General features: G+C 42.0%; 1 protein-coding gene across 1 annotated transcript in view; it reads right to left on the reverse strand.

Annotated features, from left to right (window-relative positions):
- The window catches only part of PHLPP1 (PH domain and leucine rich repeat protein phosphatase 1), a gene marked incomplete at its 5' end in the record, with an annotated part of 196,198 nt that extends 180,284 nt beyond the window's left edge, over positions 1-15,914 (reverse strand). Inside the window, one exon of the mRNA XM_080926865.1 lies at positions 14,447-15,914. Within this exon, the coding sequence (XP_080782991.1) occupies positions 14,447-15,914 (1,468 nt within the window). The remainder of the gene's footprint in view (positions 1-14,446) is intronic.
- Between the last annotated feature and the right edge of the window lie 201 nt (positions 15,915-16,115).

Raw genomic sequence — 16,115 nt, forward strand, 5'->3', positions numbered from 1 at the left:
TACTTGCATAAACATTACACTATTTATCCAGTTTCAACTGGATAGCTCTCCACAAACAATACTCAAAAAAAAAAATTTCTATAAGAATATACTGTGCATGGATTAAATGTAAATGACCACATCAAAGTACCTTAAAGATAAATGAACATGATTTATGCCTTTACCCACGAGTATAATCTGGAGGTAGATGCCAGATAGACTAATCTTTTGTTCCTTAAAGCAGGCCCACAAACCACTTTGTTTTGTGTGTACTAAGAGCAGAAGGCACAATGACAGCTCCAATGGTCTATCAGCTACAAGGTGACTCAGGCTAGAACACAGCATCCTGACCATACAGGACAATCCCTGATCTCTGAAATAGTCTTTTGTATAGTGTCTTTAGAACAGCCTTGTGCTCTTAAGTAGTTCCAAGATATACACTTACAAAGTGTTTGTCCTCCTGTATGTGAGAACAAGGGCTCGTTGAGGTTCTGCTTTATAATCACATGTGCCAGTAACTATCCTTCTTATGATCACACTGCTGATAACATGTCTGTTAAAACATCCCATGAAATCAGCCTGTCAGGTATGGAAACTGTGGTAATGAGTCAGCTAAAGTCTCTGTAAACATTTCCAGAGGGCAAGTAGATTCTAATGGTGGTGGAAAATGTATAGTGGCAGATAATTAGCTTGAATACTGATCAGTCTGAAATATAAGTATTTTCATTTGACTTAGAAGCATGACTTATTTTTGTCAGACAAGATCAGAAATATTTTATGCTATATGTCAGAATCTTACAGCTAATATAGAAGAGTAAATCAAAGTTCTTCCAGGGTTGTCATTCACATTAATACATAGGCAGCATTTCACAGAGCCAGCTAAGAAGATAATTCATAAGACCTCACTAGTAAAGACTTCACCTTACCAATGAGAGCAGCAGGTTGTCCTCCACCTGCTGTGCGATGCACACATATGCACATATGCATTTATATACATTCTACACACATAAATATATACACATAGCACATATATACACTTATATACATATACATCATACATACACATGTATACATACACACATAAAGATATACTCACATCATACAAACACATGCATACATGTACCTATATATGCACACATACACACAAATACAAATAAATAAGTGTAACAAAAAAGTTTAAATGCCCTACCTGTGAGCTGTATTACAGACAGGAGGGGGAAAGCCAGTAAATTGGTTATGTTTATGCGAATTCCTAAGAATTGTACTTCCTCCTAGTCAACACATAATTTAAAGGATAAAAATGGTACATGAAGTTTAAGACATTGAAAGTCTAAGGCTTTTTTAAAAGCACCAAGTCATGACCAGTTTGTTATTTAAATTTTACATTAATGTGGTCAACATATGGCATTTAAATGCCTTCTTTCAAAAGATAAACATAGCTTCTTCCATAAAACTCATAAATTCACATAAAAATAAAGCATGACCAGCCTTTTTTAAAAAGAAGAAAATGTCTTTCAGCATAACATGGGCCACTGCAAAGCTTCAGGCAACCTCAGCAGGCATATTCCCATCTAAGCAGATGATGTTAAGAGAAGCTCATCCCAAACCTAGACACTAACAAGCTAGGATCCAAAAGCAAGCCCCAAATAATTCAAACAAATAAAAATGCCTCAGTACCTAGGGGGGTGCTTGGCAAATTTTAAAGATGAAATTGGAATGACTAACCCAAGCGATCTAAATGGACCTTGAACTAAAGCCTTATGGTTGCTCTAAACCAGTCAGCTCCCAGGAGTAAGGCGGCAATTGTTCCCTGTGGCCTCTCAAGGCCTCAAGCTTTCCCAGAGTGCACTCTGTATAGTTAGGAATCTCCCTCCTTTTCTGCTATTAGAGCAACCAGTGAGAACCATGCTTCCTTCAAAAGTTCACGTTTTGTTGTAAATGTTACCACGTCTCCCAAAGGTGCCCTCAAGTCTGCAAGTGTTTCAAGGCATCTTAGGTAAATCATATTAAACACCTTTTATGTTGGAGATATCCAGTAGTAACTACCAATTGAATGTGGTCCTCCATAACTGAGCATCAAGGCTAAAACAGTATATCCCCCCTCCAGGCTTCCTTAGTGAGCCCCAATTAACACTCATTAACATCTGTGGCAATTTACTATTGCTAAAAATAATAGAACCACATTACATTTACATAACATCTCACAGTTTACAAAGCACTTCCACATATATCCTCAAATCTCAACCGCACAAAGTTCTTTCAGATGGATTTTTTTTAATCGCCTTTTCTCCCTCTCTGACAAATGAGGCTGAGGGGGTTAAAGGGCTTATTACAGGCATCACATCAAGTGTAGAGGATCATGGTTAAACACAGGTCTCCAGTGTCTCAGTCAACGCTCTTCCCACCAAAAAGAAAAACCTAGCAATGTGTGGCTAATTAGTACCTGGCTTGTCATCCTGTGCTCCTAGGCAGTTCCCTTCATGTCCCAAAGGGTCCTCAGCAAGCTTAGGCAGCAGGAAGGAAAGGAAGCAGAGCTGGAGGCACAGGCAGGACTCTTCCCAATACAGACGTACCACACCTGACCACAGGGCCTTACTGTTTTCTCCATCAGGTCAAAGAGGACACTTACTAGTGAACTAGTCAACCCAAGCTTCAGATACATGAGGACCTAAATTTTACCTCTGCCTTGCTCTCTATACAAATCCAGACGGAATGCAAACTTTAATTCAGTTTGTGTATCTGCAATACACTTAACACGATCTACCTTCTGGAGTTACAATGAGAATTAAATCAGCTAATATTTATAAAGAACATGAAACATGGCCTCAAACTGTCATATCGTTGCTAAAGATAAATTGCTATCCATTTTTTAGGCATTATACAGCAAGATACAACAACGATGAGGCAGCTTAAATCCTTTGCATTTAACTCTGCAAATTAAAAGAAGTGACCTCTGCTGTGTTAGTGTGGAGGGGGAAAAATGTCATTTGCTGTGCCTGTTAAGTTTTTTCTCAACCTGACAAAAGCTGGAGTCCTCTGGGAAGAGGGACTGCCTCCATCACAGCAGCCTGCGGGCATGTTTGTGGGCAGTGCCACCCTGTACCAGTAACCAGCATTCCTCCTTGGCCCCTGCTCCAGTTCCAGCCTCCACATTCCTGCTTCAGGTTCTACCCCTGATTTCCCTTTAAAAAAAAAAACAAAAAAAAACTTTAAGCTGTGAAGTGAGACACCCACGCTGCTTTGGTCATGGTCTTTATCACAGCAACGGAGAGAAAACTACAACACTTGCACATAGCTTAAATCAGTCTGTCAACTAAACTTTTATCTCATTTAGTGTTTCAGAGCAATGGGTCTGTACACTTCCCTTCTAAGCATGGATGCATTCAAATCGAAAGTCTACTTCCAGCAATGGACTTTTGGAACCTCAGCAACACAACTAAATGCCCATGACCAAGTACAGTGGTGTATACTTGGAATCCCAGCACTTAAGAGGCTGAAGCTGGAGGACTGCTGCAAGTTCAAGATTACCCTGGGCTACACTAAAAGACCTTGGCTAAAATAATCCTGCAGAAAAGAAACCCAGGTCTCTACCAAGTAAAATCTTGTAAAGCCAAAGCGTAACAGCACTACAACTTACAGCTTGTAGAGACTTCATAATTAAGAATTGGTCACCAGATTGTAAAAGCTGCTTAACAAAGATGACAGATGCTCTAATTGAATCTTCTACGTGTAACAGCAGTGCCTCACCCTTCCTCCATCCCCACTAAGTACCACGCCACCATTTCTGGGAGTTCATGTTTCCACAAGAACACCGGCCCTGGTAACACAATGTTCTCCTATATCAAATCAGAGTTCTTTCAAAGAACTCATTTTATAATGTGTGTGTATGTGTCTGTGTGTGTGTGTCTGTGTGTGTGTGTCTGTGTGTGTGTGTCTGTGTGTGTGTTCATGCGTGTGTGTACAGGTACAAGCACACAAGGAGGCTGAGAACAACCCTAGGTGTCATCCTCAATAACACCACCTAACGCCTTTCAAACAGTGTCTCTGACTGACCTGGAGCTCCCCTCCTTGTATCATCAAGGCTAGGGATGCAGCTTAGAGGGCAATGTACACTGCCTGGCACTCGTGAGCCACTGGACCAAACACAGCAGTCTTGATTGGTTCATGACCACTCTTCACACACCTACTTCCCAGGTCAACCAGAGAAAACCTCAAAGCTCTAAGGCAGCCAGGCCTCCTGACTCCAAGAAGCATCATAGCCTTACTTTTTCTAAATCCCAAAGATAAACCTCCTGTATTTCACAACAGCCATCAGAGTAATTCAGATTTCTCTAGAAAAAGAAATAGAGGAATTTCCAGGAATTTAAATTAAAAAAAAAACTGAGATTAATACCTAATGAAAAGGAAGTTATGCCAAGACTTCACATTTGAAACATAGAATCATGTTTGTAAAGGGAAGGAGGAATGGATATGACCAAAAGGCAGCAAAGTGGCTCAGTGAGTAAAGGCATTTGCCACCACGCCGGACAACCTGAGTTTCATCCTGAGCTAGAGAGATGGCTCGGTGCCAAGGACACTAACTGTAGGCCCAGCATGATGGTGCACGCCTTTGATCCCAGTACTTGGGTGACAGAAGCAGGCCCCTTTCTGTAAATTCATGGCTAGTCGAGACTTCCAGTCTGGGATACAGAGAAAAACCCCGTCAAAAAAAAAAAAAAAAAAGGAAGGAAGGAAGGAAAGGGGGAAGGAAGGAAAGAAAAAGAAACACACACACATACACACATCTCATGTTCTTCCAAAGAACAGAGATTCAGTTCCCAACACCCAGGTCTAGTGAGCTCACAACCACCTAAAACTAGTTCCAAGAGCTCCAACACTCCCTTCTGATCTCTACGGGTACCGAATGCATGTAGTGCAGATACATATAGTCAGGCACACATAAGTCTTTTTTAAAAGTAATGACAATATATGAAATTAAACATAAGAAAGAAGCACTGCAGTAAACTGAATAGCCTTTTCTCTCTTATTTCTACCTCAACAAATTCAAACATTACTGGACCAAAAATATTCCATAACATAAATCTTAATTTCCTATCAAGTAAAAAGCAAAAATCTCTGAGAAAAAGAGAAGGATTTTTAATGAGTGAAGAAAGCTTAAAACTCAACTTAAAAATGTGGGGACAACTTCAATTCCCTACTTCCTATTTTAATCAAATGACAGATAACCAAACTGACAGTAAGGACTGTTTTTCAGTCTTGGGATGAGAACGGCATTCCTAAGTATGACAGGACCTGAGAACTCAGAGGGGAAAACAGGGAAACAAATATCAAAAATATCAGAGATGGGGGGGAAATTAAACTTGTCCCTAAATGAACCTCCCAAAGAAATTTATAAATCAAGAGAAAAGCGTCCCACCCAACAGATTAGTGACCTAAACAGATGCTCACATAAGCTACTCATGTAGACAAAACCTCAAGAAAACACCAAGAGCAGTTTGTTACGGTTTTTTTCTTCCTCAAGAATATGCTATTCATATACCTCACCCACAAATACAATCACCATCAACCAACTCCTGCTGTTGTCTACTTAAAAACACAGTGGGGAACATGTGTGTGCATGTGTGTGCCTGAGTTCAAGACAGAATAAGTCTGGTTGCTAGAGCAGGAATTGTGCATAGACATTCCTTGTTATTTAAATCCGAATGTCCACAGCAACCAGGCCAGCCCTTCTTTCTAAGAAACCGTCAAGAAATTCCACCCTTGCTTCAGCATCTGGGATACATCACTGAATCTTCCAGATGCAATGTAACTCTATCCTTTCATACTTTGGTACTTCTGTGCTTTGAAGGTTTCTATTCTCATACTAAAAATGAACAGGAATTCTTCAGGGAATCAATTCACAAAACTTCTGCATTAACAGGAAATCAGTTTCTCAAAAATAGTCTCTTAAAAAATACCTGGAAATTTGTTTCCAGAGCTCACAAATTATGGTTTTTGCTACCACAGATGATAGGTGGGTGGATGGGTGGATGGGTGGATGGATGGATGGATGGATGGATGGACAGATAGACTGATGATTGGTAGATACTTCTCAAAGCATGATACAGACTTAAAAATCAATACATAACAGAAGTACAGAGATCAATGAACAAAGTTTTTCAACTGTTCACACTATACAAAGGCAGAACCATGAACAGGTACTTCAGTAGAACTTACATGGGTACAAGAATAATAAACCGCATAATTAACTTTAGGTTAAATTATATTGAATTTTAGGTTTTTTTATGTGGAAAAAATTTATATGTTCCATATACTACAATAAATATACAGAACAATTAATATGGAATATTGTATATAGTACACATATGCTTGGAAAGAAGTTTTTCAAATCTACTCTAATTTTTTTCTGATTATTTTTTTTTAATTCAGTGATTTCTTTTTCCAACATTTCCCTTCTTCTAACTACTTGCACTTCAGAGTTGAAGCAAGCCTGAACCACTATTCTAAAACTCAGCCTCTTCTCAGCCAAACTGTCTAAGTTCTATCCTAAGTCTCCCAAAGGGTAGGTAGCACCAAGAATGAAATCTAATTTCCCTCTGTGCAGTGAGCACCCAGCTGTTGGCTTCTCAGTTTCAGGCTCTCCTCTTACAGTCTGTCATGGTGATATGCCACCTCTCAAAGGCACTGATTAGAAAGAAACAGTAAGAAAGAAACCGGGAAATGTGTAAAGAACAGTTATTAACTTTCATATTGAATAACTAAAACATAATGAATATCTAAAAGTAGTTTTTACAAGCTCACAATGTGGAGAAAAGGACACTAGAGAACTAATCAAATCTGGGTGTTCTCTTAATTCTGATACTGAATTGATCTGAGTTTACTTTCCTCATCTAGTAAAATACAACACTGAATTATCTGTTTTCTGAATTGCATAATCTAATAACAGTAGTGGGAGTGTTCAGTCTTTTTAGTGCTCCTCCTCCAGCTATGGGTCGCTAAGTACTGGGACACAGGCACATAGCCTCCCATGAGCTACAGCTAACCTACCAGAGCTGGAGAATGGCTCAGTGGTTAAGAGCACTTGCTACTCTTCAGAAGACCCAGATTCAGTTCCCAGTACACACAGTGTGTGCAGCTCACAACTGCCTAGTTCCAGCACATGTCGTACCTACACACACACACACACACACACACACACACACACACACACCTGCATAAACACACATACAGAAACATAAAGCATCTTGAAAAATACTCAACCAACAAGTCTTGAGTGATGAGGTTCCTCTACATGCTATTACAGTAAACTACATAAACAGATTGTGAAGGAAACTTTACAAATCAATTAAGAAAAGAGTTTAACTTCAACTCACCTCTAGCATCTAGAGTCTACTTCAGAAAATATCAATTATAAAGAGAATAAATAAAACATTGTTTATGTTCTCTAGTATGAATTCTATCGAAACAGAAGTCTACTTTGACATCTAATAAATTATGTGTACATTCTTTCTAGGTGATTTGACAGTTTTGAACCAATAATACAGAACCCAACTACAACTTTCAAGATGCATCTAAAAGTAGGGTACAACAACAACTTTCAAAATCTGAATCGATTAGGCTTCCTGAGAGTCTCAGAATGGTAAGAGTCTGAAGAGATCTCGGACTTGTCCTATTTCCAAGCTCATCATTTTACAGATGAGGAAATCACAGCCCAGCATACATAAAAATGAATGTCCAAGTGTTCTGCTACCTCACACCAGTGATCCCAACAGCCGAAGGACAGAAAGATCTCATGTTCAAAGCCACAGTAAGATATAAAGCAACCAAGACCCATCTCACAAAAGCAAGGGCTAAAGATGAGGCTAATTAGTGTAGGACTCTTGTCTAGTCCTTATCAAAGGCTTTGGATTCCCTCCTCAGCACCAGGAGAAAAAAAAAAAGTAAATGCACCAAATCATATCATGTTTAACAACTGGCAGAACAGACTGGTTTCTCAAAAACACACTACCATTTCCTCCCAAACTATGAAATAAGAGGTAACTTTTACTCCCAAAGTTTTGTACTTTGATAAACATTTTAGTTTACTAACTCCCTGTCCCCAAAACATATACAGCATCTTCCAAATGCAAGAACCACATGATGTAGCTTCAACAAGGCTGCAGCTAGCCACACCCTCAATGTGCATGGGTAAGAAAAAAGAAAGCTCTCCCAAGGAATACATTTCCCATAGTAAAGCTCAAAACTCAATCTGTTTATAAAATCTCAAAACCTGAACCAATGTTTCAGAGGTTAATTGAATATTAAACCCAATAAATATGCAACAAAAAGCAGTATGGCTGGTGCTTACTCTTGCTACATTTAAAAATACGCCTGGTACTTGACAAGAAAGTCCAAGTGTCAGAACACATCATTAACCGAGGCAAGAATATGAAACAGCCTATTCTCCAGGTGTTGCTAACCGCACATGTGTGGCACAAAACACACTGACAAACAAACCTCTTCCTACTTGGGAAAAAGGGAAAGAAACACTAAAGGGGAAAACAAACAAACAAAACAGCCATTTAAATCCACTTATAATTTAAATTTCTAAATAGAATTTTCACTGATTATTGAAGTGGCTCACAACTAAATTATCATATTCTATCCAATCTTCAACTGAATGTATATAACTAGAAATGAGACTGACTTATTTTAGTCAGGCTTCACTTAGAAAAGTTTATGCCAAAAATACTGGAAATGTCTTCCTTTCTTGCTGAAATATTTGTTTTCAAATGCAAAATAGTTACAATATACAAAGAAATTATTTTGCCCAATTCTAACAAAACACTACAATTGAAGAAGCCACTAGATGTATACCTAATTCAACAAGACTTTATCATTAAATATGTTTAGAATGAATACAGACAGTATCAAATCTAAAAATAGGAGAAAATACTTCAACACAATTATGTGGGGCAGCTATGCTTTGTTTCCATCTAACATACTAAAAAGTGTTCCAGAATGACTCAGGATAACAAGAAAACCATTACAACTTAAGCTGTGCTTCATTAATCAGTGACTACTGTCATTTATGATAAAAATTACTATGCCAAAGAACCTGAAAGAACCCTGGCTAGCCAAATATCCTAATGTTCTTTAATCAAAGTACCATTAAAATTCATTCTTTCCAGATCCTTGAGTTGTCGGCTTCCCAGAGTTTTCTAAATCCTTAATGGAGGCTTCGTGTAAATCTAGACCCTCAAACAGCCTTAGGTTAAAAAAAACTACCTAAAACTCTATGAAGTAGGCCTTTGGTTTGGTGTGGTTATTATGCTGTCTTTAGAAAGCCGAAGGTAAATAGAAAGTCTGCCTTAGACGTACAGTACAGGACACTAGGCTGGGTCCAAGCCTTCAGGGCCAGTGTAACACAGAGAGTACAGGGTCTCAGAATGCAGGCTGGAAGAGCCTTATCTTCCCAGCATGTTAGGAGACACTTTGATATGGCCACTTTCTCAATTTTTACAAATGCCAGGTGTTTTTAAAGAAATAGTTTTCCCATAGAGTGGACTTTCAGAGTTTATAATTAAGCCTTCTCCAGTCCAAACGGACTGGACTGCATAAAATGTGACACCTAACAAAATCATTAAACGTACGCTGCCTCATTTGACAGGTGTCTCATTGAATTAATCTCAATGGTGAGGTATGAGATGCCTTTGAAAGAGAGGAGCTGTTAACTGTCTGGAAACTTTGAGGGAAAATTGTTTCTCTCAAAGTCCACAGAGCTCAGTCACGTGAAACAGAAGACATTAATAGTATGTGGCACATCAGAAATCTCCAGCCATGGGAGAAATGCCTCTGTGTGCATGTGTGTTTAACACATCCCTGGGGACCCACACAGGATGGAAGTCAAAAGAATCAGGACACATTCTACCAGCTGCTTAACAAAATTACATAAACTCAATTCAAGAAATAAGCAAAAATACCAAGATTTACACAAGGCTTGGATCGTACGATGTCAGCAAAAGTTACCTTCCTAGTAAAGCTAAAGCTAAATTCAACTGTATATGAAGAGCAAATACATTTTACTGTTTAAGGCAGATGATCTGGCAATCGATTTGGTTTTGTGGTGGTAGTGCATACTGACCTGTGCGCACACATGCTAAGTCTGCACTCCTGATTAAATCTTACCTCAGGAAAAAGCTAGAACTTGGAACCTGAGACTTCACACAGACTGATGCATACCTGTCTCCCCTCTACAATCATTTTTAAGAATACAAAACTACCATTTTCAAAATGCTACAGTAAAATTCAAAGAATGCTTACTCTCTAACTCTTATACACCTAAGAACTTCAAAATGGTACAAGAAAATGTCAAAATACATTATTTATTGTTAAAATGCTGGTAATTCTCATTTCAAATACATATGCTCTTTAATGATGGGTATTTTCCTTGCTTTAAAAGGAAAGATCACATAAACCCCCATTCTCAAATTATCTGTTCAGATAATTTCCCAATAAAGATTTAACAAACAAGAATACTTGGGTAAAAAGCTAATCACTCCATACCCTTCTCAACTTTAAATATCATGATTTAAAACCAGAATACTTAGAATATTTTAATACTTTCTGTACTGGGCTCACTTGTCAATCTTGGTTCTTTACATTTTAAAAGGCCATGTGATAAAAATAGAATCATCAGCACTTTACAAGGAACACCACATAGGAAGCGGTAATAGCACCTCATTATAAACATAGCATGTTTTCTGAAAGCTTTTAGGGAAATTTCAAGTGTAAATTAAATTCAGTAGCAATTCATAGAAAGTGAGTTGAATTACAAAACAGAGAATCTCTGCTCCCTAACCTCAGCTCTGCCAGGGGCTGAAAAGCCAAGGCAAGCATCAGATGGGCAATCTGAAAAGAAGACTGACACCAGGGACTCCTCCCTAATGGAGCTTGAAGAGACAAAGGAGGTCATTTAAGTGAAGCCCTTTCATAATTCTAGAAGACAATCAAAGCCCAACATCAAGCCGTGGTCAAAAGATTCACAAACTTCATATGAAAAAAGAAGATATATGAACATAAGTGTTAAGCACAAAAAACAACAAAAACAATTAAAACCCTCTTGTACTTTGAAAGCACTATTGAGGCACACACTGGAGTGACAAGTTCAAACCGTACTACTGTAATTACAGTAATAAGAACCTGCTTGTCAATGCACTGCTGATACTAACCACCCGCTTTTGTAGGAAATCCTGTAAGGAGTGAGCATTTCCAGAAGAGAAAGAGAGTAGAAACATGGAAAGGGCAAGCCGACTCTACCACATAAGCCCACATAAACAGACCTTCCAAAAAACACTAGGTAGGGTGTGTTCTCCGTTCTGGCAACAATCTTTCTTGTTGCTACAATTTGAACTAAGCAGGCAACTGGAGCTAAAGTGAAAGGTAATGAAAAAAATGTTAAGTAAGACTTTACTACTGCCCTATGACACGGATGCCCCAGGGAGTCCTGAACAAAACAGCTCATTCATGCTAGCTATTCATAACTTAAATCAGGTAACTGAATTCCTAAAATTCTTTGAACTTAAAATTACTCTTTCAGGTAAAACTTAAGATGTATGATTTTTTAAAAGGAGATTAAATATTAGCATAATTAGCAAACGTAATTAATGAAACATTAGATAAAGCCAATTGAATTTCCTAATATTTTGAAACTCAAAGAATGCTTTTGTCATAAGTGCAGTACCAATTTCAAACTTAAGTTTTCAGTAACTGTAATTAAGTAATACTTCTCATTCTACACTGATTTCATTTAAAGACTTTCATTTTATGTTACCCAAAACCATTCCAAGTACCATAAATAGCTTTCAAGGCCCTTTCAATCACCTGAGAAAAATTCTAAGTACTGAAATTGAACAGTGACCTTCAAGAGAATGGAAGTTCTCTGTTAGACTAGGGCTTTGTGAAAATAAGAAGCAAGGTGGCTGAGAAAGTAAAAACACGGATAGTGATAATGTGCTCAATTTAAATAGAGGGAAATATATTCAAGCAGTCTCAAACTTCCTAGCTATCTTTAACCCCACCTAGCCCCACTAGAAAAGACATGTAACAATAAATTCAAGAATACAATACATATAAAATTATCAAAGCAAATCAATAGAGTTTTCCAATGTCTTTTCTAAGGAAATCATGTAAAACATACATGAAGTATCCTCTCCCTAAACAAAGGCACTAGCAATCAAAACACAGCAGCCTGCTTTAGGCTGTCCCATATTCCACCAGCGCATAGAAGCAATTTCTAGGAATCTTGTCAGCCTTGGGTAAGCTTTGACCATATGTCCTCACAACACTCAGCTATGTGAGGCCACCTTCCAGCAGCACCTTCTATTGGGAACAAACATCCTTGCAGTAGACTGAGACAGCAGCATGTCTAGTAATGCTGAGTTTTGTTCTATGACGAACATCAGTACAGAGATGCTCAGTATGTGATATTAATTTAGGCTTAACGTAAGTTCGACTTCGCTCAGATACAAATAGACCATCCCACATCCTTCCAACAAGCAGACACCTTCCTTCCAGAACACCTGCACACAGGCTTCAGATCCCATAGGCTGAGTATGTGTAGGGCGTCCTCCTTTTAGTGGTTGTTCTTATGAGCATATACACAAACGCCTGCATCTATTAAATGCTCTGCTCATAGAAACAAAGCAGGAAATTCAGGAGGTAACAATTAGCTGTTCATAAACAAACAAAAAGGTTAAAATAACCACACATTTAAGATTTAACCAGTCATCGGATCATTTATAAACAGATGAAAGAAAACAAACTGCTTAAATCCCACTCAGAATATTTTAAGCACTTCTGAAGACAACCAAACTCTCAGGACTGTCACATCCCAACCTTTCCCACAGATATTTCTCCTGATCAACATCCAGTCATGAACAAAGCAGAGAAAAACTTCCTCCATACATTAAAGCATATTCTAATACTGTCCCCATTGTATACACCTTGTCTTATACCCACTTCCCTCTATGTGATTAAGACAATCATTCTCATCTGAAAAAACTCCCCTTTCCAAGTGTGATTACTATTTGATGCCTCTGAAAAAAAAAAAATTTAACCAGTCACAGGAGTCATGAAAGAAAGATACAGTTGCTGTTGCTACACTTTTCTGGACCAAACAAAGAAAAAGAAGAAGAAAAACATTAAAGGGCATATCGCCCATTAAGATAATGCTCCCTCCAGGAGCTAATGTTCCAGGAAAATGCTTATTGTACTGCAATTTGTTTTTCTTTATAAGGTAAATATTAATCAAAATATCCACGTAAGTTCAGAAAGTCTTCAATAAGACAAAGAACATTTTATCCAGGGATGAGATCTTGCATATATCAATGTGGGTGTTAAAGACTAATTCATTCAAACTAAATTGCAACTAGGACACATGTTGGCCTAAAAAAAAAAAAAAAAAAAAAAACACTAACTGTTGAAGAACTGCTATGTGCTATGGGGTTGTTAGTATATAATACACCTACAATATAAAACCTAAAGTTTTAATTCTCTTAAGCTAACATTATTTTAAACAGAAGTTCTGACCACTAAAAACTATTTCAGTCAGAGAATTCGAGTAGCTTACAAAGCTCACAAACAATAACCAGTAGCCATATAATTCCACATGTTAGTTCCAGCCAAGACTCTAGGCAAGGGAGAAACTGACTGGTCACACCCGGACAAGCACGTTCATAGATACTAAAAAAAAAACCACTAGAGAAGAGTTAAGGTCCTATCAGAGGCAGTAATCACCGACATTATTAAGTCTAGTCTGTTTCAAGTCCCACTGCAGTTCTGACAATAAAGGCTGGAAGACTGGAACAGGCCAACTCATTTTTTATGCAAGATTCAAACTTGGAAACTGAAATAAAGCAATTAAAGGTAAGCAGCACTCAAAACAACGAACCTGTACACTTCTCAGGTGTGTAAGAGGACTCTGAGCAAAGAACCGTGGCAGACCGTGGACAAACAAGAGCATCAGTTGACAAGAGCAACCCTTCCAGAGGCCCACACTACACTTTATTGTCTATGAATGCAAACTGTGGACAGTTGAATAGGGAAGGCATCATGGAGTATTTTTTGTTGGTCATTGTCGTCTGTCTAAAGTGTCGGACAGTTACCTGGAATCCCAAACCCAAGGAACCAGAACAGAGGCCTGGAGGAAACCATCTTTATAGTTACAGACTGGTACCCCTCTGAGGTGTTACCTGTTTCCTCTATTTCCAGGTGACGCTGTCACCTCGTCCACCCGGCTTTCCAACCTCAGACCTGGACACTCGACTAAAACTTGCAGATTTACAGAATGCTCAATTTAGTACTTGCACAGACGGCTTCTGAACAAGCTAGAAAAGAGTGTCAGACAGACTCACCAGGCCCCTCGAATCATTTATCGATCCCTGCCAGGGTTCGAAGCCATACATAAACATGCATGCAATTTCCTTACCTGCATAGAATCGGATGAGGCATCCAATCTCCGAATCCATGCCTTCCTCCTGCACCCTCCACAGCTCCCCAAATCCCAGTTGGAAGAGGTAGTCATTTTGGATCTGCAATGGCTTCTCGTCCGCCTCCAGGCGCCGAGTAGTCTCTCCGTGGAGCTGTACATACAGGGAGGGCGGCGAAGATGTCTTTTGCACGGTCTCTCGGATCCTCCCCGGAGTCGACAGAGGAACGCCCAGAGCTGCAGCTGCCACAGCCTTATCATCACGGGGACCCTCGCCAGCCATAGCGCCAGTGCCTTCGACGCCCGTCGGGGCTTTCGGCTGCGGTAACGCCGAGGTCTTCGGGGAAGGCGGTCCAGGCTGCGCGGGGCGGTCGGGGCAGTGGGGCGTCCCGGAAGGCCCCGTCAAGACCATGGCCGGGTCAGCCTCTAGCTCTTCCGAAGACGAGGAGGAGCCGCCGCCGCTGCTGTAGGGGTCCAGCCGGTCTGACACACTCTCGGCGCTGGGGCTCAGGCTGAAGCTCTCGGTGTCGGAGGCCGGGCGAGGGGTGCGGGACGGGGAACCCGGGCAGCCCGCGAACAGCTCTCCGGGGCTGGAGTCCGAGGGCGCGGGGCTGGCGCGGGGTGCACAGCGCGTCCAGGCGCCCCCGGGCAGCGGCAGGTCGGCGGGAGGCGCGCGCGCAGGGCCCCGGCCAGCATCGACGGTGCTGCTCGAGGGCGGTGGCTCCACGTCCCGTCCCAGCTCCGCGGCCGGGGTCTGATCGCTGGCGGCCGGGGCGGCGGCCGGAGGTGGCCCGTGGCCCAGCACCTTCACCACCCCGCCGCCTTTGTGGCCCAGCTGCAGAAGCCGGGCCGCCACCTCGGCGGCTGTGGTGTCCAGCGTGCAGAGCACTGGGCGCAGGTAGGACGAGGCCATGTGGCGGTCAAAGACGTGCACACAGCCCCGCTGGAGCTGGTGCCTCACCCAGTCCCTGTCCGACGGCTGCAGCTGAAGCAGCTGCCGGTGCTTCAGGAGCAGCGTCTTCCTGTCCAGGCTCCGGGTGCACAGCGACGCCGAGGCCGAGCAGGACGCCGGGAGGCCGCCGGCGGCCGAGGACGGCGACGAGGACGAAGAGGCGGCGGCGGCGGCGGCCGACAGATTCCTCTTCAGCCGCCCTCTCCTCAGCAGCAGCGAGTTGGCGCCGCCGCCGGCCGCGGGCACCGGGGCGGCCCCGCCGGCCGCGGGCTGGGGCACCCCGCGCCGCCGCCTGCGCCCGGTGCCTCCCGCGCGGCCGGGCAGCGGCCCCGGCGGCGCCTCGCTGGGGGCCTCCTCTCGCGCCGCGCCGCCGTTCCCGCCGCTCGGGGCCGGGACGCTCAGCGCGGGATCCGGACTCCGTCCGCCCTCGGCCGCCGCCGCCGCCGCCGCCGGGGCTCGGTCCTCTCCCGCGGGGTCCGCGAGTCGCTGTGCCGGAGCTGCAGCGGCGGGCTCCATCGTAGCGGGGCTTCACGTCGCCCCCCCAGCTCCGGAGGCAGCGGCGGAGGAGGAGGTGAGGCGAAGGTGGGAGACAGCGGCGGCGGCGGCGGCGCGCGGAGAACGGAGACGCTGATGGCGTTCGGCGCGGCCGTTCCAGAGGATTATGTGGCGATCCGGAGCATTCCGTCGGTGTCTCGGTGTTCCATCCCGCGCGCCGCC

This window comes from Micromys minutus (genome assembly GCF_963924665.1).
Source record: "Micromys minutus genome assembly, chromosome: 12".
NCBI lineage: Eukaryota > Metazoa > Chordata > Mammalia > Rodentia > Muridae > Micromys > Micromys minutus.